The following is a 24,932-nucleotide window of genomic DNA, read 5'->3' as shown; positions in this document are numbered from 1 at the left end:
TTCAAAAATGTTTAATATTCTCATTTCTAAAAGTAGATATAGCCATGCTTGAGGGATTTATCTACAAAACAGATTATGCAACAGTCGATTTGTAACATTGTGCAATTATCAGATAAACGATCTACATTTATATTCTGATGGTTGGCCGAACCACAACCATGAGGTTTTATCAGCTGATCGATCAAATAATTTTCCTTTTTGCTGCATCTTACAAATTTGGACTCTGCGTGGTCGTCAATTCTTTTTTTTCAGTGATTATCTTATGTCTATGTATAACCTGCCCAAACCGTGTGGGACAGGGGCTGCCTTGGGACCACCAGTATTATTGACACAGGCTATCTACAAAGGCTGTGGAGTCGAAGTCGGTGTCCATTTGGGTGGAGTTGGATTGGGTATAAAATAAACCGACTCTGACTCCTAAAATATGTAATACATTGGGTACAGTAATACAATGCAGGATGTGCTGTAAATGTTTTCATAAGAATTTGGGAAAGTTCTGAAATGTCCTAAAAATGTCTGTTCTGTTCCTGATCTAAGGCTGTGTGCCCACTATGCATTTTTCAAGCGTTTCCGCAGCTGGAATTCCGCTGCAAAAACGCTTGGTAGAAGGTCTGCCATGTCCCCCAATGATAATCCGCATGTGCTGTGCACATGCTGCTGGAATTTCCGCTGCGGATTATCATTGCGGAAAAATCCGCAGCACTACCAATTATTTTGCGTAATCGCTGTGTTTTCGCCGCCATTGACTTGCATTGAATAGCTTAATATCCGCATGACTACATGTACACATGTGGATAATAAGCGATTCAATGTGCGGATGGTACCCGGGTCTGGAGAAGAGGAGACTCTCCTCCAGACCCGGGTACCATAGAACCTGTTAAAAAAAAAAAAAAAAGAATTAAAATAAAAAATATACATTATACCCACCTTCTGATGGCCCCCGGTCTCTATAGCGATGCGTCCTGGCTCCCCGGCAGCTCGCGATGGTCTAAGGCTGTGTGCCCACGATGCATATTTCATGCGTTTTTGGTGCGGAAGTTTCCGCAGCATAAACGCATGGTAAGCCTTCTGCCATGGTCCCCTATGCAATTCCGCACTTTCAATGCCCATGCTGCGGATTTTTCCGCAGTGTTTATGCTGCGCTCAAAAATCCGCAGCATGTCCATTAATTTTGCGGAAGCGCGGCGTAATTGCCGCCATTGACTTGCATTGAGACGCACATAATCCGTGTCAGTACATTTGTACTCACTGATTATATGCGTTTCACTGTGCGGATAGTACCCAAGTCTGGAGGAGAGGAGACTCTCATCCAGACCTGGGTACCATTGTACCTGTAAAAAATAAAGATTATATTCACCTTCCGACGGTCCCCGGTCTCCTTCCCTCTGCTTGTGTGCAAGACTGAAGGACCTGAGGTGACGTCACAGTCATGTGACCGCAGGCCCTTCAGCGCAGTGTCTCGCGATATCCCGGCAGCCAGGAACGAACGCGGCAGCACATGCCGGGCCATCGGAGGGTAAGTATAGCTTTATTTTTTTATTTTTAAACATTCTTTTACGGTCACACTATATATGCCGGTTGCATGGATTTATATAGTGTGACCAAGTTGTCAAGCACTTTCCAGGTGATGCTAAAATCGCCTGGAAAGCGCTTGTCAATCCGCATGCGTTTTTTTCTGCCAGGGAGATGCAGAAATTATGCAGAAATTTTCTGCTTCATTTCTGCATCGTGGGCACATAGCCTAAAAGGACCTGCCATGATGTCATTTAGTCGCGTGACCTGTCACATGACTAAATGACGTCATGGAAGGTCCTTTTACACAACCGCAAGACAACGGGAAGACCGGACGTATCAGATAAGGAGATCGGGGGCCATCGGAAGGTGAGTATATGTTTTAATTTTTTACCATTTTTATTCTTTTTTTTTAAACTAACTTGGTCACACTATATAAAATCCATGCCGGTTGCATGGATTTATATAGTGTGACTAAGTTGCCAAGCACTTTCCAAGTGATGCTAAAATCGCTTGGAAAGCGCTTGACAACCCGCATGCGAAATCGCATGATCAAAACTCTTCACTTACGCTTGTCCCTGACAGGAAAAACGCATGTAAGATTCGCATGCATTTTTTCTGCCAGGGAAATGCAGAAACGCTCAGGAAAAATCCGGAGCATTTCTGCATCATGGGTACTTAGCCTAGGGTTCTCTGCTTTTAGTTAGTTGAGATGAATCTGTGCTGCACTTTATGTACACGCTCAGTAGTGAGGCAGGGCTGCGAAGTCTGAGTCGGGAGTCAGGGAAATTGAGAAGTCTGAGTCAGTGGTTTGTTTTGCCGACTCCACAGCCCTGGTATCTACCCTACAGTTAGATGCAAATTTTACCTGTTCATTTTTAGACCTTTTGACTTTTTGAGCAATTGAACTATTTGGATCTACACATTATACATTGGTTAAGCTTGATGCTTTAGGCCATACATGTCAAACTCTGGCCTGTGGGTGGTTTTATTTGGCCCGCGACACCAGAGCCACCATCCCTATGTGCGGCCCTTTATTCTGTATGGAGGGCTTTGTGGGGCCCATTATTCTGTATGGAGGGCTTTGTGGGGCCCATTATACTGTACGGAGGACTCTGTGGGGCCCATTATACTGTATACTGGTTGGCTGGCGACTTTGTCCAAGTTTTTCATTTTGGCCCTGTGTGTTTCAGTGTCACAGGTGTGATAGACAGTCATTCTGGATCCAACTGTAGAAGGTCATTGCTCTTGGCTCTGCAGGCACCTTCTTGATCTTTTCATCTCTGTAGTGTAGTGATATCCTTCTCCCTGTAGGACCTAGCAGTGACCCTTGCTGGATAGCTCTGTTTTCCTCTGTCCCGGCTTGAAATACTAATAGTCGGCTAGTGTCTTCTTGGAGTTCCCTTGGAGGATAGTTGGTGTGATCTCTCTGGTGTCTGCTCAAGCTAAGTGTTTCCCTGGTCTGTCTACCTGTTTTGTCTTTAGTTGCATTGGGGGCTGACTAGTGCTCACCCCGTCCCCTCCCTACCTAGGGCCTATCGCTAGGGGCAGTCAACGATTAGGTTTCCTGTTCGGCGATAGGTGCGGAACCTATTTAGGGATGTTAGGGGCATCAGGGTAATTGTCAGATCTGCCTAGGGGTCTCCACTCCCCCTTTCCCTAGTGTGTGGACTTCCTTCCCCTCTTCCCGTTGTTGTGCACTTAGTCTTTCCCTCACATTGCATGACATTGAGATTGACATCCCAGCTTTAGGCCATCTCAGTTGGTGTGGTGCCAAATATATTTAATGGTCTCCTTTTTACTTTTTATTACCTTTTACATCAGTGTTATAAAAAATGTATTTGTGTCAACTCAACACAAGCACTTTTTTTTTTTTTTTTTTTTTTAGGTGTTGGATATAGCCATCAAAGAGATTGATTATTTTTTTATTTTTATATGTAACCATTGTGCAGTTTCATAGAATTTACTGAATAACTTTTAAGTATTTGGGCTTGCTTTTTTAATTTTTTATTTTTTAACTTTGTGCACTGAAGTAAAAATATCATAAGTTAATTCTACATGTGATTTGCAGTTGCAAAATATTTTTCCATTTTTGTACTGTAAAAACATGTTTTCTGGTCAAAAAGAAATATTTTTTATGTTATCATATTCCAAGAGCCACAACCATTTTTTTATTTTTGTTGTGACTGTAGCTGAAGAGTTCCAGTTTCTATTAGTACCATATTTGGGTACATTTTTCTTTTCATGCCAAACACAATAGTGCAACACAAAATATCTCCCAAAAAGTTCCAAATATAAAATGAACGCCCAAAGAAAACCCATCTCTGAATTACATTTTTTCACCATTTCTCCCCAATTTTTTTTTCATGTTTTTCAATACATTTCACTGTTGAATGGTTTCTTTCAAAACTACCATTAGGCTATGTTCACACGTTGCGTTTTTGCTGCAATTTTTATGCAAATTAAAGCTGCGTTTTACAGTACCAGCAACACGCATTGTTTTTTTCTTCCTGACTGATTTGGAAAACTGCTGCATTTTTGCAAACTGCAGCATGTCACTGTTTTCAGCATTTTTTCAGTGTTTTTTCACCCTTAGAAAGCAATGGGTAAGTGCAAAAACATAGCAAAAAACACAGCTATCAGACTTTGCTGCTTTTTTAGTGAAAAAAAGTAGGTGCAGCAGTATGTGAAACCCATATATTTTTGTGATTTTCCCTAGTTTAAACCATAATATCTTGGTGTTCATGGAAGTTAGGATTTGTACAGTTTAATTAAATTAGTGATGTGTAAAAAGTAAACATTGGCCTACCAAAGTGTGAAATTGAACAATACCTGTGGCCGACCAAAGTGTGAAAGTAAACCATGTTTTACAAACACATTCTCTGTCCACTTGGGTAAACTATTCCCAACTAGTGATGATCGAGTATGTTTTGTTAACCCTTTCGCCGAGTATACTCGGCCGAGCACCGAGTATTTATAGCGTGCTCGGGCTTTAAGTTTTCGTCACTCCGTGAACATGATTTGCGACTGTTTGACAGCTTTAATACATGTGAGGAATGCCTGTTTTTCCAGCATTCCTCACATGTATTCAATTTGTCAAACAGTTGCAAATCATGTTCACGAAGCGACAAAAACTTAAAGCCCGAGCACGCTATAAATACTCGGTGCTCGGCCGAGTATACTCGGCGAAAGGGTTAACAAAACATACTCGCTCATCACTATTCCCAACCCATTCAGCTCCCCCTGCTGTTAAATTTGTAATTGTGTATTATGTCTTGTACTCATGAACTTTTTTGTTCAGAATAGTTACTATTTTTTCAGACATGAAAAACTTTTTCCACTAAATAATTTGATCAAATTGCCCTTTTTCCAAAAATGGTTTTATGGTTTCACAAATTTCTTGCGTTAGTGACCTGTGTTCATGGTTCTGTGGTGGAAGTGTAGCTCCCCGAGGGTTCGACCGCTACAGGGGTATTGCACCCAGAGGTGTGATATCCCACTCCCGGGCAAGGAGGGAGTGTGGACCAGGCTCGGTAGGCTGCATGCATCACACACACCCCATTTCCGGGGGACAGCTCAACGGTGCTCCCACGAGACAGAAGTGCAGGCACGACAGCATCTGTCCCTGGCTGGAGTGGGGAGGGGGAAGCACACCCAGTGATGTAGGAGCAGGAGGGGAGGGTTTCTGGGCATAGGGAGGAGCCCATTGGTTGCAAGTCACCTGGGCTCATACACAGAGAGGGAGGTATATAAGGTGGGCACCATCTTAGAAGTAGAGGCAAGACAGTCAGAGGAGGAGAAGAGGAGAGGAGCTCAGCCAGAGAGGGCTGACAGGGAGCTGTGGCTCAGCCAGGGCCCAGCTCCACAAGGCAGGCCTAGAGTGAAGGCCAGAGCCAGAGGAGAAGGACAGTAACAGCAAGGAACAGAAAGGAAAGAAGGAAAGAAACAGAACACCAAGAGAGGCCCAGAGACACGAAGGCAGAAGTCACCCCAAAGGCCCAGGAGATTGCGGGTGACGGGTTGGCAGAACAGGGTACCGGATCCCAAGTTGGTGGAGGCGACTAATCCTCAGCCAAGGACCGGCGGTCGTCATCATATCTTGGTGCGACCCCTCACTACACCTACTAGAAAGGCATACCACATAGGGTCAGGGCAGCGAGCACGAAGCCCTCCCAGGAGAAGGCCCGAGGCAGCTGGACAAAAGTAGTGTCACTGGTGGGGCACGGCCAGAGAAAGGAATAGAAGGGAGTCCTGGGCCACACTCCGGAATTACCTGGAGGTTGACCGAGCCTCTTGCCTGGTGGACGCAGCACGGCTCCGGCGGTCCTACCTGCGCACAAGTGACCTGGATGAGAACTGTGAGTAAAGCATTTGAACTGCAACACCTTGTCTCTGTGCTTTCTCACCGCGTCGGCACTATTAGTACTGGGACGCCCGCACCATCACTCCCATCCTCTACTACACTGCCCTGGGGCTGCACTCCTCCCGTGGGGAGTCACACCACCTCAGCTGCATACCCCATCAGCCCCAGCGGTCTGCCTTGCAGCGGCGGTCCGCACTGGCCGCAATCCACGGGTGGCGTAGTCGGACAATTAACTTAAAACCTTACAAATAGACTGCCACTGAATTGACCCCCCTGGGCACGGGCCGGGTCATCGCCACAGAGACTACAACCCCAAGCGATCCGGCTCCGGGTATTCCCCGCACACACGTGCACGCACAACACAGGCCCAGGGGGCGAGTCAGAAGCAAAGCTGACCTTTGGGATCCTGAAAAACGCAGCAAAAACGAAACGTGTGAACATGTCCTAATATTGCTGTGTCAACTAAAAAGTAAAAAAAAGTTGTGACTCTTTGAAGAAGGGTAGGAGAAAACATAGGTGAAAAAAGTGAAAATTCGCCTGGTTGTGAATGGGTTAAAAAATACAATATTGATTTGTGTGCATGTCAGTTTTTATTTTAATATTTCCAGTGTATAATTTTTCTTTTTATAAAATTGGAAACTTATTTCAGCACCTGACCTGACATGGCTAGCCCCTTGCAGTGGGCACGTCGGAGATGGCAGCATGTCGCACCCCTCAGTGGAGTCAATGACACCTCCGATGGCTCCTCGCTATTATGTCCCTTCCTGACGTTTTGTGGTAGAAATCCCAACAGGAGCAGATTAATTTCTAAACACCGCACTGTGATCCCATGTTCCGAACGGTTTAAGGAAGAGTATGAAAGGATATCCAGGGGCTACAAAAACAACAGAATACGGACAACCAAGTACACATTGCTGAATTTTCTACCAAGGAACTTGTTTGAACAATTTCATAGGTAAATGAAAAAAATAGGTATTGTCACCTTTTTATTTATTTTAAAGGAAACCTTTTACCATGAAAATACAGTCCGATCTGCAGGTGTCATGTTATAGAGCAGGAGGAGCTGAGTAGATTGATATATAGTTTTGTGAGAAAAGATTCAGTATAACCTGTAGTTTTATCATTTATTCATCTGCTCTTTCTGGGATTTTCAGTCCAGTGGGCGGTCCTATCAGTGACTGACAGCTTTCTCTGTGTGCACATTTATACAAAGAAAGCTGTCAGTCACTGACAGGACCGCCCACTGGACTGAAAATCCCAGAAAGAGCTCTATAACACGGTGCCTCAGATTGGACGGCATCTTAATGCTGACAGAATCCCTTTAAAGGGAACCGGTCACGTCCTTGTAGCTATGTAAACTGCCCCCATTGCTTTGTTAGTGATGCTATGTGCATCACTAACAAGCTGTTTTCATTAAAATCGGTGGTAGTATAATGATGTTATAACGTTTTATATACTTTGTACTACCTGCTCGTATTTAGTCATAGGGGAGTGATTCTCACATTCAGTCATGGGTGGTCGCCGCACTCAGTTAGTGCTGGTGCCGCCCATGACATTTGAATACTGCTCCTGGCAAGCGCTAGGTTTGTGGGGCGCATTTGCACACGTCGGGCCGCTGGTCCGGCGCGGAAACACTGAGGCGGTGTGATTACCACCTTCAGTGCGCACACTCTGTGACCTGTGGCTCCCGGGGTGCGTGCGCAGCCAATGTATCTTGCGGTCACCCCTTCAGTGTCACTGCGCATGTGGTGACCGCAAGATACATTGGCCGCGCACGCGCCGGGAGCCACAGGTGACCGCGCATGCGCACTGAAGCTGGTGGTCATGCCGCCTCAGTGTGCATGCGCCGGACCGGAGGCCCGACGTGTGCAAATGTGCATGCACCCCACAATAATAGCGCTTGCCAGGAGCAGTATTCAAATGTCATGGGCGGCGCCAGCACTAACTGAATGCGGCGCCCGCCCATGACTGAATCTGAGAATCACACCCCTATGACTGAATACGAGCAGGTAGTGCAAAATATATATAAAGTTATAACATCATTATACTACCACTGATTTTCATGAAAACAGCTTGTTAGTGATGCACATTGCATCACTAACAAAGCAATAGGGGCAGTGATGATAGTAACTAGGACGTGACAGGTTCCCTATAAGTGCTAAATAGCAAGAACTGTCCATGAACCCCCCCCAAAAAAAAAACATTCTAGATATACGGTAAGGCTGTTGAACAGATCCCAAATATGCACAATTTTGCCAATAGAAAATTAAGAGCACCTTGGTACATCAGGCTTTTGGCTTAAACATTGCTGTTCCATACCAACATCAACTACATTAACTTTTTATTTTTTATAAAAATTGTGTATTTTAGTATACAAAATAAAGAACAAAAATATTACACCAATAAATACACATATTTATGTAAAAACAAAAAAAGTACACATTTCGTATCGCCGCATCCAGAACGACTCGATCTATAAAACTATCACACTAGTTAACCCCTATATGTATATTAAATTGCACATTTTTTAAAGTCATAAACATTTGGACAGACTTACAAATCTAATTTCTAGATGGCATAAAAAAAACGAAACTCGACAGTCTGAAAATGTAAAAGCTTGTGCATTTGCGGATCTTTAAACATTTTTGTAGCTCTCTACACCTCCTTTTGGTCAGCTTACTGTTATTTTTTTTTTGTCCTGACTCTCTCCAATAAGAGGGGACATGATATGATGGGTTAATACCACCACATAGTGACAGAATAATGCCATCAAGCTAACCATTAAAAGGCTTGTACACCCCTGAATAAATTGTGGGCAAGCACCGATGAATCCTAATGTCGCGTAGCGTGCACACCATTAGGACTCTACTCCGCTTGCCGGTTTCATTAGGCATCACATGACCGCTCCTAAGTGCTTTGCATTCTTGTGGTCATGTGCCGACTAGAATCTCAGCCACTTTTCTCAATGTTTTAAAAAATTAAAAAAAAAATTCAATTGTTATATGGGGGAGGGGGATTGCCAAAATACATTTAGCAGGAAAATCAGATTTTTTTTTTGATGACACATTCCCTTTACAGCAGATCTGTTCATTTAATTAGCTAAACAGAAAATAAATTTGTAAATCACGTCATGTTCCGGTCAGCCTGTTTTGGTAAGGCAGCGTTCACATCATGTTCCATCTTACTCAGTGGCTTCATCAGGGCTTACGTCTGAACTCCTGCAAACCGTAATTTGGCCATATCTGCTGATGGGGGCCATATTCGCTTATGGGGGCCATGGACAGTAATGATGCAGACGGAGTCACAGTGTGCTCTGTTGGACATAATTTTTGGCCGTCTCTAACTATTGGAGGTGGGCACCAAGACATACTGCCATATGTTTTGGATCCCAAACTTCTTTAAAATATTGAAAAACAATGTTGTACTTTTTTCTACAATTTCTTCTTGTCTGTTCAGGGCCGCCAATTTATACTTCCTCTTGCTGGTGTTTTTGAACTGGGTCCCTGTGGTGGAGGCTTTCCAGAAGGAGATCACCATGATCCCCCTCGTCGTTGTACTGACTATCATCGCTATTAAAGATGGTTTGGAGGACTACCGGAAACACAAGCTGGACAAGGTCATTAACCATATACTGACACGGGTGTATTGTAGGTAAGCATGGTATATAGACTGTGCGCCTAGTGATCAGGTGTGCTGCTCATATGCATGTGATAAACTATACTACACAGTTTTCTGTACATTGTGCCATAGGAACATGTACCTATATTGTAATGTCTGCTTGTGGCCGGTCAGTGAACTCTGTGTATGTGATAACCATTCTGTTGGGCAAGTCCAGGGCTTTTTAGCTAGTAGCATTTGATGGTAAAGGGGTTCTGTGGTGAAAGCTAATTAATGGGTTGGTGTCTGACATATGGGATCAGCATAGAACGGAAGAAAGTGAAGCTTTTAATCCTTTTCGAATGAAGCCGCAGTTCGCAATATCAACCTCCTCTCCATTCATTCCTCATGGAGCTGTCGAGATCTGCGCTGACTTTTTCCTGCAGTCCCATAGAGAATGACTGGCGCATACTAGCAGGATAATAGTTCCCTCTTCTGTCGATCGGTGCAGGTCACAGGGGACGGACACCAACCAAGCAATGAGTTATCACCTATCCCGATTATACACAGGAAGCTGCCAGTCAGGGGTGTGGATGGGGTTATACACGGCTCCCCATTCACAGCACTGCTACATCTACAGCAAAGTAAACAGGGATTCAATCAAAACTGCACCCAGCAGGACAGTAAGTGACACAACACTGGAATCAGGGTCTTAGCCTCTGCATTGTGCTGCTTTCCGATTGCATAGCAAATCCTGCTGACAGATTCTCTTTAAAAACACTAGTTTTTTTGTTTTGTTTTAATTTATATGTTTTTATTACGTTTTAGGAAGGAAAAGAAATATGTTGAATGTTACTGGAAAGATGTTCACGTTGGACATTTCATTAGGCTTCAGTGTGATGAGATCATCCCGGCTGATATGGTCCTACTGCATTCCTCCGACCCTGATGGGATCTGTCACATTGAAACCTCCAGCCTCGATGGTGAAAGTAACTTAAAACAGCGACAGGTGGCCAAAGGATGCGTCATAGTAAGTTGTAAATTCTGTATAAAAAGATTTTTCTCATGGATGTTTAGATGTTCTCCATAGTTTCTTTTTTTAATTTGGCTCTTCTGGTTTGGAATAATAAACGGCTTTTGGTTCCTTTCTTCCAAGAGCCATAACTTTTTTTCTTTTTCTTTTTTTTTCCCCCGCCTACAAACCTGTATAACGACTTGTTTTTTTGCAGGACAAGTTGTAGTTTTTGAGTGACAAAATTAATTTTATTATACAATGTAGAACAGGAATAAAATATCAAGTACAATGGAATTGTGGGGGCAAAAAAAACACAATTCTGACATCATTCTTCGAGTTTTGTTTTTTTACAGTGTTCATTGTATTATTAAATGACCTGGTATCCTGATTCTCTAGGTTGGTGTGATTGCTGCAATGCCAAACTTTTCTTTTTTTTTTTTAATTAAAAATTTGCCATTTTGATTTTTTTTTCTCTTTTGCAGTAGTTACTGATTTGAGTTAATTTTATATTTTGATCACACTTTTACAGACACGGCAAATGCAATTTTTTTAAAATAATTTTTCATGTTTGTTTATATTTTTACATTTAATATCTTTTATTTTTAATAGGAAGAAAAGGTGGGTGATTCAAACTTTCGTTTTAAGTTATTTTATTTTTTAGTCTCTGTAAGGGAGTTAATCCTGCAATCATCTAATCGTCTATACTATATACAGTACAGACCAAAAGTTTGGACACACCTTCTCATTTAAAGATTTTTCGGTATTTTCATGACTATGAAAACTGTACATTCACACTGAAGGCATCAAAACTATGAATTAACACATGTGGAATTATATACTTAACAAAAAAGTGTGAAACAACTGAAAATATGTCTTCTATTCTAGGTTCTTCAAAGTAGCCACCTTTTGCTTTGATGGCTGCTTTGCACACTCAGTGTGAATGTACAATTTTCATAGTCATGAAAATACAGAAAAATCTTTAAATGAGGTGTGTCCAAACTTTTGATCTGTACTGTACATCATCAGGCTAGGCTTCCTTCGACAGACTCCCGCCTTCTAAGGGTTGTGGAACAGTGCACCCACACGCTGTAAATGCGGCTGTCAGAGATTAACTGCAGCATTTAAGAGGTTTCACAGCAGCAAGTGGAGCTCAGCTCGGCTCACTGCTATTACAGGCAGATGATGGATGAACACAGTACAATGTGTCACGAAAAAAAACAAAGACAGAATCTTTTTTTATCCATCTGTCCATTAGTTAAAAACATATGAAACTCTGCTGGAACACTTAAGTACAAAGAATGTCTTCAGATTGCCATCCTTTTTATGTGGATCACCATAGACTTTAATGGGGCGAGTATGGAGAATACAACATGTTCTGGATCTCACGGACCGGAGACACTGATCAGTTTCTGATGTTTGAGTTAAACTCTTTGGCAACGTGCAGAAAATTCTGCTGCAAATTCTGATGAGTTGGCAGGAAAATTGCTGCGTAAAATATGTGTGTGTTTGCTGCATTTTTTTTTCCTCGCTCATTAGTATGGGTGAAATATGCTGCAAGAACACTGAAAGAATTGACATATTGCAGATTTAAATCTGTTGCAAATCTGTAAGGAAAAAATAAGCAGGATGAGCTCGAGGTTTATGAAATTGCTGGTACTGTAAAACGCTGCATATTTTACTCACCAAATCGGTGTGGAAAAATGCAGCAAAAAGGCAAAGTGTGCACATAACCTACAGGCCGTTTTTGATGCCAGTCTCATTATGTGTTCCAGCCCCAATCCTCTCCTTTTTTCCACCAGAATATGCCTAGACTATCCCAGTGTCTTTTTATTCATATTAGTCCCATACTAATCCCATTAGTTTAGTGGCGTTTTCTTTTCTCCTAGGCCTCAGTTTATTAACCCTCCGTCACATACAATATCGGTTCTAACGAGTTCACATACAATGTGACTGTCAGGCGCAGGCTAGAAAAATACCTATAATATCTAATGTTTGCAATTTCAGTGCTCTAAAAGTGATCAGTGACCTTCATACGGATGTAATAAAAGAGACTACACATAATCAGGTGCAAAAAAAAACATTTACTTAACATAAAACTAATAACTCTGAAATACAAACATTTCAAAACTCCCGCCAAATAGTCCCCAGTTCGACTCTGTCAAAAAACTCTACAAAAAAAATTTAGGGAAACAAACTTAATTTTAAGGTACCTTAAGTACTATTAAACACATATTCAATCAGAATTAGATCCTGAAGTTTCCCCAGAAAAATTACACTTGCAGAGCAAAGAGCAAGAATTACACATCATTTTTGCATGCGTCAGGTAGATTGCATTATGACATTTGTGACATTCATAATTAGAAAGCCTTCTGATTCCGCTTTCCGTGGTGCATCTCCTTCTTTTGGGAGGTGGTGCAGGTGGTGCATTTTCACTATCATCTTCTGGGCGGAATCTTTTGAGCTGAACTTGAAGGCGAGAGGGGATACCGATTGTTTTCATACTTCTCCTGCGTAGCTCTCCAAGCACTAGTTCATGGGCCAATTTTTTCAGATAGAATCGTCTACGGAGTGGTTCAAGCTTGTTTTCAAGGTAAATGACTTGTGAATTTATACCACCCAAATTCAACATAGCAAAAAATATGACCATTGGCCAGCGTTTGGTGTTTCTGCTGACGTTGAAAGTTGAGCACATCTGATCAGCTGTATCAACACCCTCTTTGGTTGCATTATAAAATGTAATTATCTCCGTGTTTTTTTGTGCCTCAGTCCCAGGATCGATGGCATCATCATCATGAAGTGTTGATAGAAGAAGTACAATTTTTTTTGCTTGTGGTACATAGGAAACCAAAACCTTTCCATTATGGAATGCAGACATACTGCTGTACTGTTGTCTCCCTTTCACACTTACAAACTGTGTAGGCAATTCTTTTTTATTTTTTCTTACAGTTCCGACATATGAAAGCTTCTGCATTTTCAGATAATCAGATCACAATTTGAAAACCAATTGTCAGCTGTTATATTGCGACCCGATCCAAATAAGGGCTCAGCCAGCCTTTTTACAACATCACTGGGTTTGTTGCTGACACAGTAAGGACCTTCTGGTTGTTTTCCTGCATAAACTTCCAGGTTGTAAGTGTAGGTCTTACTGGCATCAACAAGGGCATACATTTTTATTCCATATTTGTTAGACTTTGATGGAATATATTGACGAAAGGCACATTTACCACGAAAACCAGGAAGCATTTCGTCAATAGTGAGATTCTCCCCAGGGCAATAGCTTTTTTTTACAGTTTTCAACAAATTTTTGGAATATATCACGAATTGGAGCAAGTCGGTCATGTGTTTTACGTTCGGTTCGGGTAGTTCTGTCGTCAAACCGAAGGCAACGAATTAGAAGCTTGAATCTGTTTATGGACATAACAAGGCCAAATTTTTCAACTCCATCCCCATCTTTACTCCAAAGTTCCTCCAAACTTTGTCTATTTGCCCTATAAGCTCCTGCAAGGTATAATAATCCAAAAAAAAGCACGCAGTTCTATTTCATCTGTGGCCTTGATGGTTCTGTTGCAGATGAACTTGTCCTTTATAATGTCTATATATTGGTTGGTATATGTGACAATAGAGTCCAGAATGTCATCTGTGAATAAACTATTCCAGCATTCAACTGCAGTTTTTGCATTACTTGCAGTTCCTATAACTGCAGGAAGGTGAGTAATAATGTTTTGAGGTTCCCTACGTTTTTTCTGGAGTGGCTTCTTGTTCCATTGTTTTTTTTTTATCTTTTCCCATATAATAAGATTCTACATCTTCATCCTCATCACTGTCACCATCTTGCTCTGTTTCAGAATCCACTTCACATACTTCCACCTCATTATGAGAATCAATCTCACTTTCCTCTCCTAAATCCTCATTCAGTGTGGGGTCTGCATCATCTAACAGCATGTTTATTACTTCCTCAACATCAAGGTTTTTTGATAAATTGTACATTTTCCTCTCCATTTCAGCAGATAATCTGAAGCAAGAGAAGGAATATGTGTTAGGGAACTCCTGTATATGCCTGAGCAGCACACTTTCTTTTTTAATCTGCCTTATATCTATGAAATATCCTCACAATTTGTGCTATACATTCATAAAACAAGCTAAATAAACAATTGTGATGAATAAAAACATAAAATACCAACCTTATTGAGTGTGACGTGTTCACATACAATGAGCCTGAGAAATTAGCGCAGTTATATCTGTCCTCCTGAAGCTCTGCAATCCAACTGTGGTATGAGGTTTCACAGAGCTGCTAGAGACAGGAGACTACCTGGAGGGAGGGGATTTCCTCACAATCTGGTGAGGAAGGAGAAATGAAAGTAAAAGAGATGTGCCTGTCAGGCCTATTGTATGTGACGGAGGGTTAAAATCTTCAGGGCTGCTGTTTGTCTGATCCTCACTTTTGGGGGGTGGTTCAGGGGCCATCTGTTGCATATTCACACAGTTCCATCATTCTAATGTGATATAGGCGTTTTATCATAGAGGCATCCTTATTAATACTGGACTTGTGCAGTCATTTCTTTTGTCTTCATGGCCATCTCACTTAGTTTTCCATTTTCCCATTTTTCAATACATAAAATGGCAAAATGAATCTTTCTCATTGTGATAAAAGTGCAAATGTTGTCATTCAAAGCTTCAGCTTGTCCCACAAAAGAAAATCCCTCATGCGGCTATGTAGACCGAAAATACAAATTATGGGTTTAGAAAGGCAAGAAAGGAAAAGTTAAAGCAATAAAGATAAGAAAAATAGCCAAGTCTCCAAGGGGTTAAAGTCTCTAATGTATGGAAAAATAATACATTAAGAAGATGCTAGAGACATGGCATTACTAAAGAATACCTATCCTGCCTTTATGCTACTTGCACATGTATCTGTTTATAAAAAATCTTTTAAGAATATGACTGATTTATATATTTTTTCTTTATAGGACTCGGAGTTAGATCCTGAAATGTTTTCTAGCAAGATACAATGTGAAGCTCCAAATAGCGACCTGGGAAGGTTCAAGGGATTCCTGTAAGATTCCAGCCAAATAAGTGATCAAGTTTATTGTCCTTTATATAAAAACTAAAATATTTGTGCAAATTATACTGTCACCATCTATATTACAATACACTGTATGCTTTTATCTTTTATTTTGAACTATATTGGACAGAATAGTCTGCTATCCTGTAGACTTGGAAAATAATATGTCCTGTGCTGCTTACTACAGATTTCTTTATGACAATTTGAGATTTTTTAGGCTGTTTAGGCATTTGTATCCAGGTCTGATTATATATTTAATGTGCTTTTTTTAAATATATATGTGTGTAAATGTAATATTTGCAATTTTTTTTCGCCCCAATTTAGAGCGCACCAAGACAGGGAGAAGGTTGGCCTAAGCAAACAAAATCTTCTTTTGAGAGGATGCGTTGTGCGCAATACAGAGGCTGTTGTGGGTATTGTAGTATATGCAGGTCAGTACACTTTAAATGGCTGCACTTTTCATTAACGTAAAACGGAAATGATCTGTAGCGGTCACTGATACAAGCGAAGACCATTGGAAAGGCCACTGAATTCTGAAACATGTTGGTGTGTCCTGATCCTATTGAAGGAGCCTTTAGTTATTTATTTTACTCACTTATATGGCACCCAGCGCTTTTACAGACTTCATCGGCACTGTCCCCATTGGGGCTCTCACTCTAAATTTCCTATCAGTATGTCTTTGGGGTGTGGGAGGAATATGGAGAGTGTGTGTGTCTTTTTATTATTATTATTATTTTTTTGATTTAAAATGTATGTGTCTGTATAGAACAGCGGTTTTCCCCATAATAAAATATTAATAAAGGGCAGGTTACTCGTTTACTACTTATATTTTGAATCGACAATAGTGTTGAGCGATGCCTTCCGATATCGGGAAATATTGGATCGGATTGGATCGGACCGATACCCAAAAAATATCGGATACAGCCGATTCCGATACCGGAAACCAATGCAAGTCAATGGGACACAAATATCGGAATGAAAATAAACCCTTTCTTTCCTTGTAGGTTAATTCTACATGAAGGAAAACAACTAAGAATAATGTAGAATGTATTAGATGAAAAGCCAGCAATTCAGCAGCGGCATACACCGGTACCCGACAATTTAGAACAGAAAGAATAGAGCTTCACACATAGATTAGATAGATAGAAACATGTCAGTCACATATATAAGAAGTACAATGACAGTGTTGCTTACTGTACTTGTCATTTAGTGTTAAAGGATTTATTAAAAAAAATAATAGTGTTTTCATGCACCGTCTCTTTAAAAAAAGCCGGCCGGCAATTCAGCATCGGTACCCGACAATTTAGAATAGAAAGAATAGAGCATCACACATAGATTAGATACATAGAAACATATCAGTCACATATATAAGAAGTTCATTGATAGTGTTGATTACTGTACTTGTCATTTAGTGTTAAAATAAAGGATTTATTAAAAAAAAAAATTGGCGTGGGGTTCCCCGTAATTTTAGTCTCTAGCGGAGGTTAAGCTGACGGCTGGGGCAGATGTTTGAAGCCTGGGAAGGGGGTAATACACACGGAGCTTCCCAGGCTGCTAATATCAGCCCCCAGCTGAATACTTAGCCTTTACTAGCTATTAAAATGGGGTCCCCCAAAAAAATGACGTGGGGTCCCCCCTATTTTAATAGCTAGCAAAGGCTAGGCAGACAGCTGGGGGCTGATATTAATAGCCCAGGAAGGGTGCCATGAATATTGGCCCCCTCCCAGGCTAGAAACACCAACTGTCAGCCGCCCCAGAAATGGCGCATCCATAGGATGTCTGCCGCTGATGAATTGCCGGCCGGCTTTTTTAAAGAGACGGTGCATGAAAGCACTATTATTTTTTTTAATAAATCCTTTAACACTAAATGACAAGTACAGTAAGCTGAGCGCTGCCATCCAGCTTGTCATCCTTCAGAGACACTGCAGAGCGCAGGCATTATGGGAACTTCCGATTCCAGTATTCGATATTCTAAAAGTATCGGAACTCCGATACCGCGAATATCGGTCGATACCCGATATTTCAGTATCGGAATGCTCAACACTAATCGACAACAAAACCAGAGTAAATTATACTCCGTTTTCATAGGAAGATGACAAGAATTTCTTTAAAAATGAAACAATTTTTTTCAGTTATTATTAAAAAATTCTTTAAAATATAAATGCAGGTACTTTCACTATAACAGATTACTATCATTTACAGACTTTGAAAATATGAATTTAGGATTCTACATAGATATACCACGAGTCAATAGCAATAGATATGAAGGTGCTGGTTCAAAAAAAGTCAGCAAAACAATAGAAAAACTATAGAAAAAAGGGGGCATCTATACACTCATTGTCATATATTGAAACAATCCCAAAAATATAAAATGCCAGTACCAAAGGGATTTTTCTATAGATTTATCAGATGCAATGCCTGGTATTATGAACACTAAATGTAATATTGCAACAACCCTATATATAAATCTAAAGTGCCAGAGGAGTATTTCTCTTGGAGGTTTATTGTATGCAATGCCTAGTGTTGGGAATACTCGGGATAATATAATTGAGCCAAAGACTTTCAATCCTAAAGTAGAATAATCCTTAAGAAGTGTACTTGCATAGCTTAATGTACAGGTCTGTGCATGATAGCGCTATTGTCTACCCAACAACGTAGTTTCGCCTTGGGCTTCTTCCAAAAGGGTACCTGCATTTATACTTTTAAAGATTTTTTTTAATAATAACTGAAGTAAAATTGTTTAATTTTTAAAGAGCTAAATTCTTGTTATCTTCGTATGAAAACTGAGTGTAATTACTCTGGTTTTATTGTTGTTGCATATCACTTGGGAAGTGGTAATATAACTTTGATGTTTGGGTGTATTAATATATTTGGAATCCCATAGATTTTGACTAGGGATTAATTGAATGATTTGACTCTAGTTGTTAGCTGAAAAGTAATTTTTCTGATTTAGGACATGATACCAAGACTATGCTGAACAATAGTGGTCCACGATATAAGCGAAGCCAACTGGAAAGGCAGCTGAATTCTGACATACTGTGGTGCGTCCTGCTCTTATTGATAATGTGCATGATCGGCGCTTTGGGTAAGCTATACGGATTATCTCAGCATATTAGAAATTCTAACCAGAGACTTCACAGCAATGTACATTATAAATATTTCAGATTTGTTGCTGTTCTAATTTTGGAAATTTTGTATGTCTAAATGTTATAGAAATCTCTTTAGTCCAACACTTCATCTTGTGTTTAAAGGATGATATTGCTCATATTACAGTTATATCGGCCTCTCTTCTTTCCTGACTATTGTGTTACTCCAAACATTAGGATATGGAATCTGGCTGCAGGGATATCCGGAACCCCCTCTTTTCATCTTGCCGGAACCTAATGGAGAGCGATTATCTCCAGCACTGGCTGGCTTCTATATGTTTTGGACAATGATAATCGTCTTGCAGGTAATGGTTAAATATGTTCAAATCAACTTGTAAGAGCGATTAAGAATGGCCATCGCCAGCATAAAGCTGTGGGGCTACTCCCTCACCATCTACCAGGTTTATTGTTTTAGATATGTAATTTTAGTGAATAAAGGGTTCATTCACCATCTCATTTTTTACCATAATATTCTGAAATCTGAGCCAATGCCACATCGTGAATTCAATATGTGGAAAGAAAAAAGTGGAAAAATTCCGCACTTCTGGTAGATGGTAACAAATCCAGGTCCACACACAGACCTCTGGGGCAAAGTTTTTCTTCCATGTAGATGTCCAAAAATCTGGCATCCAGATTCAGTTGCCAGATTTTTGGACATCTACATGGAAGAAAAACTTTGCCCCAGAGGTCTGTGTGTGGACCTGGATTTGTTACCAATTACCAGCAGCGTGAAATTTTCCACATATTGCTACTCGGTCTTTGGACCCGTGGACCTGCTGCAGCTGGGATTACATGCTCATTTAAATGTTGTGTGTACACATCATCATCAGGTTAGCATAACCTTTAATTATTTGATCTATTTTAACCGGATAAGACCCTATTGCGCTTTTCTCTTTCTTCCTTTTCCTTCAACATCATGAATTCAACGTTTTAAATAAACCCTTAGAGAGAGGGTTTTTTTGTGGTTTTTTTTTTACTTTTTTTTATTGAAGATTATACATCATAGAAAGGTTACATCATAGAACAAAAGAACAAACAGTATTTCTCATTGCTCATTAATGCTGTCTGGCAAATTTAACCTTTCCCTTAACATACCGAGGATCTAATATCTTAACCAAAACCATAAGACACTCATGTTCGGCACCAAATATCATATACTTGAATAATGAGAGAATACTCCTAATCACCTGGGTACTAATGTGAATCAAAGGAGAATCAAACTAAGGCTGCAATACTTATTAACATTTTTCAGGACAATGTCTATTTTTGTATACCATCCTCTCATGGGAAGCTACACTCTTTACCTTATTGACCCAGTGTGAAATTCGCAGGGATCTTCTATACATCTCATGGTGATAGCCTTGCGAGCCAAAAACAATGTTTCCCTGAGAAGGGTGCGAGGATAGTGAGGCCAGGTCTCCTCATCAAGGATTCTTAATAAGCACACCTTAGGGCAGAGTAATACAGGGGGTTTGTATGATCTCGATGAGGATAGCTATGACCTCTTTCCAAAAGTCTGCAATAGGAGGGCAATACTACATCTGGTGTATAAAATCTACTGCCTCTTCCCCACACCTATGGCAATCTGCAGTAGTGGATCTACCCATTTTACTTGTTACTAATTGCCAGCAAAAGTTATTGTGGGGAGGTCAAGGCCTCACTCCAATCCTCTGATGGGCAGGGTTATATTGTCCTATATTTGGCTTCAACCAAAAATGTCGATGAGGAGTATCTCCTGCTTAGTAATTCGGTGTATAAAAAGGAGATCAACCCCTAGGACCTGGCTCCTTAGAGTCCCAATCAGAGGACATGAGAAAATTTCCACTGTCTGGGAACTGGGAATTTAGGACATGTCTTACTTGCAGATACGTAAAGAAAAGCGTGTCTGGGGACTTGAAAGGGCTGTTAGAAGATAGCCTCAGCACTTCTGTGGGTAGGTGCAGAAATAGGAACCTGTCCCATAGATAAATAGACCAAAATTTGGCACTCCAGGTAGGTGCAATGAAGAGGTTTATTATAAAGCGCAATCCAGAATGGTAATAGACGTTTCAGTCAGCAGTAGACCTTCATCAGTACACTGTTAGTAAAATGCAGGAGAGCACATGAGAAGAAGACTGGGAGTGCCACACCTGCCTCATCCCTGGGCCTCTGAAGAGTGGTCAATTTCAGTTTGTGTTGGTTTGAGCCCCATATGAAGGATGCTAAATGGGAGTTGATAGTGGCAAAGACCTTTTGTGGGACTATGGCGGCTGAATGTTCCAGAACATATAGGATTTTAGGGAGGACTATTTTAGCTGGAATTTAATTGAAAGTCTCATTTAAAGGTCTTGTCCACTACTGAACAATCCCTTTTGAATGTGCTTAATAAAAATAAAATAAAAAAGCATACTTGCCTTCCATACTAGTGCCTCTCTGAGCGGAGGTTTGAAGGCTGCCGCCCATCCACAACTACTGATAGACTGCAACTTTCATGTGACTTAAACTAGATCACCAGGGCTTGGAGCGGGAGCTAAGTATGTTTTTTTTTTTTGTTTATTTTTTATATTAGGAACATCGAAAATAAATACCTTTTTATTTCTTACAGTTTTTGTGCTAATATGGCCATTGGGCAAGAACTATTTTAAAGGTCCTGGTGAAGTGTAAGCATTATCCAGAACGATTGTACTCTCTTCTAGGTATTGATTCCAATCTCGCTCTACGTTTCCATTGAAGTGGTTAAGCTAGGGCAGCTTTACTTCATCCAGAATGACAAGGACTTCTATTGTGAGAAGTCTGACTCTCTCATTGAGTGCAGAGCTTTGAATATTTCTGAAGATCTGGGTCAGGTTGAGTACATCTTCTCAGATAAGACGGGCACATTGACTGAAAACAAGATGGTGTTCCGCAGGTGCAGCATTGCTGGGGTGGAATACTCTCATGAGGAAAATGGTATGTCTTTACATATGTTAACTAGTTAATTAATTTTTATTAAGCCAAGTTACTGCTAGAACATTTTTTTTACTTGTCTTTACTTTAAGTGTCCAGTGTGACCTAAAAAAATGGATAGTCTACAGCCAACTAACCATATGAATGGTATGAATTTGGAACCTCACTACTAGCGAAGATGGAGACCTGTTGTACCTTTGGGCTGCCATTGTCTGCATGGTTGAACTACTGGCAGAATTGTCTAGAGAGCAAAAAGTAGAAACCAAACATGCAGCCCACATCAGACTTCAGCGTATGGAGGACACTTCGGAGGGTTTTACTAAAAAAATTGGTTTGGTCAGTGCAGAAATAGGTTGTCCTTTTCCCCATGCTTTAATAAATGACTCTGCCATGCTTTGCCTAGATTTCACATGTTGGTTTGATTTAACTGACGCAAGCGTGGATTTGTATCCAATATTTTTACTTGGCGCTTGAACACTTTGTCATTTTCTGCTTTTGAATTTATCTTCTATTTGTGTTCAAAGCTAAGAGACTAGAGACCTATCAAGAGTCCGATCTGCATTCAGAAGATATACTGGATGGGGTCTGCGCCTCTAAATGTACAAGCTGCAAGTTCAAAAGTCACAGTCCAAAGTCTGTAAGGAGCACCCCAAGCAACAAGTCATTGAACAAGCTGCCTGCAATCGGTGTAGAACCGCACGGAGAAGGTGACGGGCCTGGTTCTCCACTACATCTAAGAAGCGTTGCATTTAGTAGTCCTATGGTATGTGTTTGTACTTTGTAGAACTTTTAAACAGTTTATGATGTATATTTAGGTTTTGTATTTTTTATTTTAACTTTTTCTTGCTCATTAAAACCAGAAAGTGTCTGGGAATGTCATTGACTTCTATAGGAGAGTGTTCTGTGACAAAGGTCATCATGCAGAAACGGACTCGACAAATGTTGACGCTTGTTTATTCAAGTTTTATGGTAGAGGCATATGGCTAAGTTTAGGTTTATGCAAATGTTGTTTATTTTATTTTCATTTTTAATGGACCTGAGTTGCCGTATATGTTTTAGTAATGACTTGGCCTACTGTGAAGCTCAGTGATCAGTGTAAAAAGTGCTATATCTTAGGATTGTTTTTTAATATCAATAATGAGACAAAAAAAACTATATAAAAAAATGCTGAAAATTGTGTAAAACTGTTTAACATAACTTGACTTAAAGGGGTTGTTCACTACTTGGACAACACATTCTTGATCTTAATGCTTGGTGCCGATGAAATAAAAAAGCCTATACTCACTTCCTGTGCTGGCGCCGTTTCAGCAACGTCTGCATTCGCGGTCTCGGGGCTGTGAGGCGGTTGTTATGACGTGTGGGTCCAGCGTCCAATCAGCGCTCGCTTCACGGTCTCCACCTTAGGACAAATCGAACATCAGGAGGAATTCAGGGCTGCAGCTGCTCTTTCACTTCCTCTTGATGTTCGATTTGTCTGAAGGCGGGGACCGTGACGGCAGCGCTGATTGGGCGCAGGGCTCACATGTCATAACAACCGCACGGAGCCTCAGGACCGCGAGTGCCGACACCGCTGGAACGGTGCTGGCGGGGGAGGTGAGGATAGGCTTTTTTATTTGGTCAGGGCCAAGCGTGGGGTATGGGAAGAAGTTGTCCAAGTAGTGGACGACTTTAAACATTAAGTGTATGCACACTCGATAAGTTTTTGCATTAGACATTTTTGCACCAAAAACGTGTCTATTGGCTGTAGAAACAATGTGTAAAATAGTAAAGTGTGTTGTGTTATCTTGTCATGCTTTTTTTTTTTTCTATTCACTTGAATGGGTGAAAAACAGTCGGAGTCCATTTTGGTGGCGTCGTAGTCTGTATAAAATGGACCAACTTCAACTCCTAAAATATATTATATATTGGGTACTGTAGTTCAATGCAGGATGTGCTGTAGATGTTTTTAGAAGAGTTGGGAAAAGTTATGAAATGTTCTGTTCCTGATCTAAGGATTTCGGCTTTTAGTTGAGTGGAATCTGTGCAGCACTTTATGTACACGCTGAGTAGTGCTGCAGGGCTCTGGAGTCGGAGTCAGGGAAATGTCGGAGGTTTTGCTTAACGACTCCACAGCCCTGGTGAAAAACTCTGAAAGAATTGACATGTTGCAGACTTGAAACTACTACAAATATTCAAGGGAAAAAAACAAACAGCATATTGCATTTATTTTGCTGGTACTGTAAAACAATACGGTTTTTTTTTGGGGGGGGGGGGTTTTGGGGGAAAATGTGGCAAAAACATAATGTGTGAACAAGACCTAATACATTTTTAGCATAATTTGATGATCCAATCCATATAAAAGTTGTTGTCTTTAACAGGAGAAAGATATAGTACCAGACCCAGGATTACTGAAAAAGTTTTGCAGCATCACTCCTCATTGTCGGTATCTGTCCAATATAACTGAGAAGACTGCACTGGAGACTTCTTATATTATTGACTTTTTCCTTGCACTTGCGATCTGTAATACAGTAGTGGTGTCTTTACCTAACCAGCCACGCCAAAAGGTTTGTATACATTTATGGTTCATTTTTTTTTTTTTCTTGTACGTAGTTTATTTTTATGTAAAGAAACTATTTTTGGGGGTAAACACCTTCAGGAGAAAAGAGGATGTTCATATTCAAAAGAACATCCAGATTCTGTAAAATATGATGTTTCCACCTTAAATGATATGGGTAATTTCTTTAAAACCATTTTAAAAAGTGGCATTTTAATTGTTGGACAAATTGATCATAGCTATAGCAGGTTACTATTTTGTAGAAGCGGGTGAGATGCGGGATAATACATCATGAGCTCTTCCGTGCTGGTCTGATCATCAATCTATTCTGCTCTGCATTTTCTAAGGTTAATTGTAAAGACTGAAGTAGAAATTCTCAATGGAAATATAAAGTTATATTCACACATTGTACAAACAAAACCATGCTGCAATGTTTCCACTCCTTTAAAGGAACCTATCAATACAAAATGACTGTTCAAATAAGCTCAGCACCTTATAGGGAAGATCACCCTAATATAAATCATACCTTTAGTGTCCAAATCTGTTTCTTTGTTTATCAGAAATCATTCAAATATGCAAATGACCTGCTCGGAGCAGCTTTGATGTTGGTCATGCAGTTAACTGCACCTTCCCACCTACTTACTTTCCACCTCTCTCCACCCTCTGTCTTCTCTTCTAATGCAAGAGCTGTCAATCATGGAAGAGTTCTGCATGTCAGTCTTGACGAAGGGTGCGGTGGAGTAAGATACAAGTTGATTAAAGGGGGCTGCTCTTCTTAATGA

The 24,932-nt window shown here is 40.6% G+C and overlaps 1 protein-coding gene across 3 annotated transcripts in view; it reads left to right on the top strand.

The window, feature by feature from the left end:
* The window catches only part of ATP10D (ATPase phospholipid transporting 10D (putative)), a 111,441-nt gene that overhangs the window by 49,955 nt on the left and 36,554 nt on the right, over positions 1-24,932 (top strand). For 2 of the 3 annotated variants that reach the window (XM_073645538.1, XM_073645539.1), the window contains exons 2-11: positions 6,525-6,830; positions 9,332-9,526; positions 10,301-10,502; positions 15,452-15,537; positions 15,871-15,977; positions 18,500-18,631; positions 18,870-18,997; positions 21,368-21,620; positions 22,142-22,380; positions 23,975-24,160. In XM_073645538.1, the coding sequence (XP_073501639.1) occupies positions 6,538-6,830; positions 9,332-9,526; positions 10,301-10,502; positions 15,452-15,537; positions 15,871-15,977; positions 18,500-18,631; positions 18,870-18,997; positions 21,368-21,620; positions 22,142-22,380; positions 23,975-24,160 (1,821 nt within the window). In that variant the 5' untranslated portion in view covers positions 6,525-6,537. Of the gene's footprint in view, positions 1-6,503; positions 6,831-9,331; positions 9,527-10,300; positions 10,503-15,451; positions 15,538-15,870; positions 15,978-18,499; positions 18,632-18,869; positions 18,998-21,367; positions 21,621-22,141; positions 22,381-23,974; positions 24,161-24,932 lie in introns of all 3 variants that reach the window. The other variant, XM_073645537.1, reaches the window with a different exon arrangement.

Source organism: Phyllobates terribilis, unplaced genomic scaffold, assembly GCF_046119375.1.
Source record: "Phyllobates terribilis strain yellow unplaced genomic scaffold, ASM4611937v1 Scaffold_1__5_contigs__length_1240528914, whole genome shotgun sequence".
Taxonomy (NCBI): Eukaryota; Metazoa; Chordata; class Amphibia; order Anura; family Dendrobatidae; genus Phyllobates; species Phyllobates terribilis.
The sequence above is the reverse complement of the archived record's forward strand: the minus strand, read 5'-3'. Positions and strand labels throughout refer to the sequence as shown.